Source organism: Camellia sinensis, chromosome 3 (assembly GCF_055761805.1).
Source record: "Camellia sinensis isolate YWXY chromosome 3, ASM5576180v1, whole genome shotgun sequence".
Classification (NCBI taxonomy): domain Eukaryota; kingdom Viridiplantae; phylum Streptophyta; class Magnoliopsida; order Ericales; family Theaceae; genus Camellia; species Camellia sinensis.
The window spans coordinates 83,410,532-83,419,042 of NC_138963.1; the positions used below are offsets into that span (position 1 = coordinate 83,410,532).

Genomic DNA, 8,511 nt, shown 5'->3' on the forward strand with positions numbered 1-8,511 from the left:
TCCAAAACTAAGCTAGCTAGCTACCCAGCTAGGTGATCATGCCACTTTGACTTTCCAAATGTTAGTGATAAGGAATCTTGTCTATCCCCCTTAAACTGGAATCGCGTTTTGTCTTGAGAATAAGCAGTCACCGTTTTTCGATAACAATCAATGATGGCTCTATGGGTTGATAAGCAGTCCATTCCTAGGATAACGTCAAAGTCTGACATTTCCATGACTCGTAAGTCGCAAGTTAAACGTAAACTAGAGACTCCTAGTTTACATGATTTGCATATGAGATCTACTCGAGTTTGACCTCCTAGCAGTGAAGCTACACTCATAGGTGTTTCTAATTGTTCAGGCTCTAATTCCAAAGTTACAACACATGAAGCAGTTATGAAAGAGTGTAATGCTCTAGAATCAAACAAGACTTGTACACAAGAGTTCATAAGGATGAGTATACCTTGAATCATTGAAGGATTTCCATTGTCTTCTCCTTCTTGGAGTGCAAAGACTCTCCCGGTGGCACCCTGATTTGGCACCCAAGCTTTCCTTGCATTGGCATCTCCTGGTTGTTGAGTCCTTGATTGTCTCACATTCTGATTAGCTGGCAGCTGATCTCTGCCGGATTGGGAATTTTGCGTAGCTCGCGTTCCCTGAGTTGGCACGCATTTGTTACGTTGAGTGGCCTCCCCTTGATTGATGTAGTAACCTAACCTTTTAGGGCAATTGTTCCTAAAATGCCCTTCTTGGCCACATTCATAATACCTTCTAGCCCCTTCCTTACCATGTTGTTTTGGATTGCATCCTTGTCGTTGTTATGGCTCCCTAACATAGGGTATCGAAGTAGCATAGGTCCTATTGTTCCTTGAGGGTCCTCCGCTTCTTTGCTGGTTAGCCCTAGACTGCTGACCTTGAGTCCTTGCAGTGTCCATCTTCTCTCTTTCTAGAGTAAAAGCCCTATCTACTACCTGTGCATAAGTAGGTAGCTGCACTGCAACCAACTTGTCTTGGATTCCCAAATCAAGTCCCCACTCAAAACGCCTCACTTTGTCTGTTTTATTTGCCATTATAGCTGTGGTATGGCGAGAAAGGCCCTCAAATCGATTTGCATACTATGTCACAGTCATGCCTCTTTGTTTCAGTTGGAGAAATTCTTGGATCATTTCTTGCCAAAAGTGGTAATTTTAGCGCGAGAATTAAATTTTTTAACAACTAAAAAATAATTAGTAGCCAAAAGTATAGAATTGGCGACTAAAATTATGTTTAGTCGCCAAAAGTAGTCTCTTTTTTTCTAGTAAATAATTTATTTTTACATAAATTATGTTCAATAAAAAATAATTATCCTTATATATATACTTTTATATTAATACGGGTCTATGTACTATATAAATAATATATGTTGCATATATAATTATATGGTGTTATAGAGGCGTAGTGGAAAGAGCATGTTGTATAAGGTTTATGGTGTGGGAGGTTGATGGTTCGAACCTCTACAAAAGCTAGCGAGTGTAATTTTTTTTTTCTTTCACGAATGAGCTTTTGGCGACTAAAAGGTTTGGTTGCCGATTCCTTGAGTATTGGCGACTAAAACATTGGTCGGTAAATATATAATTTAAAAAATATAATTGACTATTAGCAACCAAAGTTTTGGTCGCTAAAGACTTGCTTTTTGGCGACTAAAAGTTTTTTAGTCGCCAATATCTTTCCCGACTGTTTTCTGGTGACCAAACCGGGGACTAAAAAATTTAGTCGGGAAACTAAAAAACCAACTTTTGGCGACTAAAAACCGACTTTTGGCGACTAAAAATTTAGTCGCAAAATGTGTTTTTTCTTGTAGTGTAGTCTCAACCATCAAGCTCTTTTCAAATATCTGACCAGTTCTGGAAGACTTTGTGGAACATTGAGGCCCCTCCCAAAACTCAAGCACTTTTGGTGGCAGGTTTGTAATGATCTGCTGGCTACTAAGGTTAATATTTATTGACGTCAATGCTCAACATCTAAGGTATGTCTTGTTTGCTTGAAGGATGACAAATCAGTGGACCATATGTTATTTGATTGTCCGTGCACTGTTGGAAAATTGACTTTTAGCGGCGTTTCGTTTTAAAAACGCCGCTATAGGTATTGAAAACGTCACTAATTCTTTTGGTGACGTTTAGTACCAAACGCTGACGACGCGGCCGTCACTATAGCTTTATGGCGTTTGAAAACGTCGTTATATTAGTATAGGCGGCGTTTTTACAAACGCCGCCAAATGTCCTATCCTAATTGTACTATGACGTCGCTATGACATTTAGCGACGTTTTGGAAACGCCGTTAAAGACATTTATACATTTTAAAATCTAACCGTTGGGGTAGGGATATAGTGACGTTCAAAAAACGCCGCCATAGCCATTATTTTTATTTTTTTTATTTTGAAAGTTGTGCTAATTTTATATGGTTGAAAAAAATACCTATCATAAACAATTATTAAGAACTAATAATTGATGTTTATTAAAATAATAAATAAACTAAGTTTAAAAACAAAATTAAAAATAAAAAACAATGCAATAAGATGTGATACATGTACAATTACATAATATATCTAAATACAATATATTAGAAATCCGTGAGGATTTATTTACAAAGTCAGGCTTGAGAACTCATGCAGAAAGCAGAGAAGACATCCATACTCCTAATGACACAATACCGATAGTAGCAAAAGCTTGGCCCAGTTCATCAACAAAAATTTCTTTCTGAACAAGGCAAACTTTGCCAATCTGTCCTCCTGCAAAAAGTCACAGCCATGACCAAATTAGAAAGGTTAATATCAGTACAATAGATTGACACATTAGATTAGAATGGAAAACATTAGATTAAATTAACTTAATGCATACAAGTGCATACCCCAAATCAACAATGATGATGCTGACATTATCTTGTGAACGTCGGTCCTGTAATATAGATAAATTTGCAGGTATGATCAAGCATTGTGCAAGAAAAATAAACATCCATGCATCAAATCAATGAAAGGTGATCTTTACAGAGGATCCATAGAAACTTGATATGTTTTAAGAACGTATAATTGAATCAAAAATAGTTTTCAAACAAGATGATCTTTAAGTAGTTTAATGTCCCTAATTATTGTGCCCAAAAATATTAGAGAATAAACATAATTATCCTATTAAAAATCTCTTCAAAACCAAGTGTCATAGAAGGAAGTCAAACAAAGTTGAAGAATAAAAAAAAGAATACCTCTCTGTTTCAATAGTCCTCTTTGCAAGCATAAGTGTCAAGAAGACTGGAACCATTGCAGCACACAAATGCTTAAGAGTGTGCCCACTGACAATATGATATGTCCATTTATAAATTGGTTTATCTGCAGCTTCTTCAACCTTAGCTAAAAGATAAAATCTTGCATGTTATGCAATTAAATGTTACTCAGAATGGCACAAAAAACTAACAGATTTAGTAAACAGAAGAGCCCACATGATGAAATATACAAACCTGCAGCCCAAAGCCAGTATGTGGAATGTGTGTACATTGGAGGCAACAAGATAGCCATTATCGGAATTACAATGCAAGGAACAAACTGAACCAGTGCATATGGGCAGAGGTCATCAAAAAACCTGCAGGTTAATGCACAAGTCAACATACAATAAATGTTTACTTGGAATTATAGGGTCATGCTCATGCAAATATCTTGGCAAAATTAACTTTAGATGTGAATCATTTGTAGGGGAAGAATGGACACCGTTCCCTTTTGCTCATCGATTCTTTCAATTATAAAGATTGCCATGATTGACGTGAATGCAATAGTCATCTATATAATTATTGATCAAATGTCATAACAGAAAAATATTGAGGACATTTTAAATAGAAGCTCAGGCAAGACGAAGCTCACCTGCAAACGATCCCATACAAGAATAGCGTCATTTGGCTTGAGATGATAATAAGAGGATCCAATACCAACAACAGCCACACCAATGAAAAAAGACGTCCAACCCCACACCTCACCTTGCAACCTAAACATATATTTAGATGTTATTGTAATCAGTAAGTATAATTTATAAAGGATCTTCTCACTCCAGTAGTCCCGTATAATCAGGATCATGTAGAACATAATACCTCAGTCTAAAATAGTTCCCACCTTTAGAGTATGGACTGCCACCACCACCAGCCCCACTCTGTGGCAAGTAAGGGGCCATCAGCGATTTGCCCTGTTGTAGGTGGCCTCTGTGAATAACACCTAGCCCTGCTGTTGCACTGAATTTAGCTCAATTAGTAGCCCTGCCTAGCCACACCTGATGAGTTACACAAACAAGGAGCCATCAACTTGTGCAGGAAGGTCTTAAATACATGTTTCAAGATAAAGGCCTTGTAGCTGTGAGGAGGCATACTACGCCGCTGCCCTAAGAGAGCAGCCAGATTGTTGAGGTTGCTTTCAGATGTCTATCCACTTTTGCTTCTCTTCATCTGTAAGGTAATTCATCAACAAAGATTAAATCTTATTTCCTTCTCAAATGTGATGAACTTGGTCTTTTGTGATCTTTAAGGCAATCAATTGCAGGTAGATCCTCATATAACATTTAGTTCCAAAAAAAATTATAAAGGGGTTAGCTGTAAATTTTAAAACAAATAAGATAAACGACACCAAACAATAACCACCAAACAATAAAATGATTTTGCACATCCAAACACAACCTTAAATTTTTACTGGGCTGCTGCTGGTGGACTGATAGCCCTTTGAAGAAACTTACCTACTTAGCCTTCTGGTGTGGCGTTTGAGATCCATGTAGGTTCCCCTAGAATGGATGCTACAAGTAGAGACGAGAGAATGAACTCACTCACTCAATAGTCAATCCGAAATAAAATGTCTTAACTCAATGAGGAATATAGATTTAATCTCTCAAATTTCCAAATCATATGATCTAGCACAGGCCAGCTACTAACTGTAAGCTTATCGGATTCCAAATAAACTCACAAACTAGATAAAAGATTTTTAAAAAATGTATAATAAACTAAAACAGAAGCAACGAAAGAGGAAAAGTAGGCGTTTACAACACAAACAAGCTATTTAAAAGCAGAGCAGGTTAGGAACAAAAGCTTGAATGTATTCCATGTTGCAAGAATATTCATGTAATCTTTTTTAGGGATCCTCTAAGGAAAACATCTGTCCATATCTTCTTTCTCTCCCCTCCCCCCCCCCCCAACAATGAAAACAGCAGTGCATCAAACTTCAAACAATAGTACAGGGTAATGAAGCAAACAAATCCTCACTCATAAGAAATAAGGCACTCCAGTTCTGGGGCCTCTCATCCTGTTCTTTTCCTCTATTTTAGTGAAGAACTTCACACCTCTCTCCTAACAGACAAAGGGGTAAAACACAGCACCCATAGAAAATTCAATTTATGAAATCTATATAAATGAGCCAAAAAGTCACAACCAAGTTAAAAGAGTGAAAAGTTTAGTGGCAGTACCATATTCTCATCGAAGCTCAATATTGAAGCTACATTACCACAGCGATAACAGTAATTTGGAGCTGACCATACCTGATAAGCCAAGAAGCACATGGTAAAATTAATTAAAATATCACCAAATTTGAAGTGATGTTATATACACTAGTCATGTTACATAGACTCAAGTCCCCCTATCAAGTGTGGATATTATACATCTAAACTCCCAAATTTCTTAGCATGTTTCTCTTATTTCTCAAGGTAGAATACTAACTTTATGTAAGACAGTGTAAAAGCAACAGAAAATGAAAAAATAAAAAACAATTTCTTGGTATTCGTGTTTTATTTCCTAAGGTGGAATGGTGACTTTTCTTCAAGATGGCACTTCACTTGCTCTAAAGCAATCATGTCACAAAGAAACATAATAAGGGAGGTCTATCAATTAATTACACAGTAAATTTGCATAACTAAACATGCTTGTTGGGCCCAGTTTTGACTGGACATGTCGACACACACCCCATATCCTTACTCCAGCCATATGTTTAGAAGTGTCCATGTAACATAATACACTGAATTAAAGATTCTAAATACAAATTGATTGAACAATCAAAATTAAAAGAGCAATTTTCCTTCAATATTTGTTGATTATGTAGTAATAGTAGTATATTGAACTCAATTTTGCTAACTTTGAAACATAACAGAATTTCAACCTTTGTAAACACAATTAAGTACCGCTACACACATTGAATCCAACCAATAAAGAATCTTTGCATCTTATAATTTGTAATTTGCAAAGGGTACCAGACCAATAAAGAATTGACTCAAAAAGGAAAAGAAAACACAAATAAGTAGAATTCCCCTTTACATCCTATGTCCTAATTATCAGTCTATGTAGAGGAAAGAGGAAGGCAAATAGAAGTTACTCCACAAGACTACCTCTGCTCTAGAAAGGTAGAACATAGAAAACGAAACTGACTTTAAATTTATATCTGATAAGCCAATCAACACGTGTTCATTTAGAATATACACAAAATAGGTTGTTGTTCTGGCATCATGCAGTTGAATTTGCTGTGACATAATCATATAACATACACAAAATAGGTTCAGAACGACAGCCGAGCAAATATGAATGCCATTCATCATCCCAATTTGAACCTCTAGCAGATAGCAGATCACGTTTGGATGATACCGAGAAGGTGTTTCTGCAAAGAATTTAGACAGAATTCTCGTATCAGGCAACTGAGTTACGAATTCAAGCAATCTACTAGTTAAAATTTGTTGATGATTCAATAGAGGGAAAAAATATAGTAAAAAAATATGGTGAGTCATTGTAGAAGGAGAAATAGAGGGAAAAAATATAGTAAAAAAAAAAACGGCTAGCATGAACATATATCATGACTGGCTAGTCATACATCACCGCAAAGGTTAAAGGACAATAAACTAATTATTCTTACCAACACTATATATAGAGAGGGTGTATCCAATGGCAAAGAAATAGTATAACAGTACTTAAGCGTGCATTGCATACTAGCAAAACAAATCACAGCTACTAAGAAAAAAAATGTCCAATATGAGCATGTTCACAATATGTAAACAGTGTACAAAATACAAAGAGTGGACCAAGGAAAAATTATTTAGATTTTGGAGGGGCCAAAGTAAAATTAGATAGATTTTGATTGTTTAGAGGACTCCCCAGATGAAAGTGGAAACAAACCCGACACAAAGGAACATTTGGAAGCACTCTAGAGTGCTTGATGTTCAGCAATAACATAATCTTTGTTTTTGTCCAAAAAAAAAAATTCAGTTTGATAGGTGAACTGAAAAATAAATTGAAGTGCAGGTTAATGTTTTTTGTTTCAAAAGTGTATACAAAACAGACCGGATAATGCTTTTTGGGCACGACACCAACATCACCTTTCTCATCAAAATCCCTAGCCTTTCTCTTTGCCTTACCTTCGCAGTCTGCTGCTAAATGACCCAATCTTGTTGTCCAGGGGTAAATACGACCTGACAAGTAAATTGTGAAAACAAACTCAGAAAATCAAACCAAACATGGCATTTATTTCTCATTTCCATACCTAACCATTTTCCCAACTTAAACAATCGTGCAAATTTGAACCAAAAATGTTAGTCAGGAGTCTTCAGAAAAAATGAATTATTTTATCGTAATACACTAACCTCCCTGAGTATTGCAAAATGGACTTCATGGGTAGCCAAAGCCAACATGATTAAATCAGCATCCTGTTATGTGGCAACATGTTAAAATTCCAATAAGAACATTGCAATAACACTAAAGAACATCAAAACAGAAAGAAATTTATAATAGATTCACAGATAGGATAGAGAAGACGTACCAAACCATACAAGCAATGGCATGTGTTGGGATCATAACCAGGAAGGTTTCTTTGAAGACGAATATTCGACATAATTTTATGTTCCCCTTCACCAAGAACATTGGCATCAGAAAGAATAACCTTCAAAAGAATAGAATGATGAGCAAAAAATAGATCACTCGTCCTTCATCATGACACACTAAATGCAATGACATCAATTATTCGCAAGAGAAACCAAATATGATTAGTGAAAACTGTTATTCCTAAACACCAAATACCCAATACCCAACCTTAAGTACTCAGTAATTGTAATAACATGATACCTGTTATTCCTAAACACCGATACCACTCCCGGCATCTCTGTTTCCATTTTTTCAATACAAAAACAATTTGAGAGTCATGAATATGAATTAATCACTTGATATATATATCCAATGCAACAAGTGGAGTATGAATCCAGCTAGCAACCTTAAAAAACAATTTAGTTTTCTTTATCCATGCTATCTCTAATTTCTAGAATTAAAAAATTAAAAATTTTAAAAATAAATTAAAAAAATAGGAGGAATAAACATGATGGTACTAGGATTCTAGGGCATTTAACATTAAATAAACCAAGGCTAACTCATTTGTTGCTTAGAGTCAACATAAGAGTAAAAGAGCAGATAACTAACATAGGTGCACATACATGTTGCTAGTTTAAGAGAATAAAACAAGAAATCAATACTTTGATTTTGTTAGATGCTCAAATCCATCCAGTTGATTGA

General features: G+C 35.7%; 1 protein-coding gene across 1 annotated transcript; it reads right to left on the minus strand.

The window, feature by feature from the left end:
• Nucleotides 1-2,621: 2,621 nt before the first annotated feature.
• LOC145821646 (uncharacterized) lies at nt 2,622-4,166 on the minus strand. The gene is made up of 7 exons (XM_082918188.1): nt 4,087-4,166; nt 3,863-3,983; nt 3,694-3,781; nt 3,462-3,621; nt 3,214-3,372; nt 2,866-2,912; nt 2,622-2,746 (listed from the first exon to the last, which is right to left on the minus strand). The coding sequence occupies exons 1-7, from the start codon at nt 4,164-4,166 to the stop codon at nt 2,622-2,624; spliced, it is 780 nt and encodes a 259-aa protein (XP_082774314.1).
• Nucleotides 4,167-8,511: the final 4,345 nt, after the last annotated feature.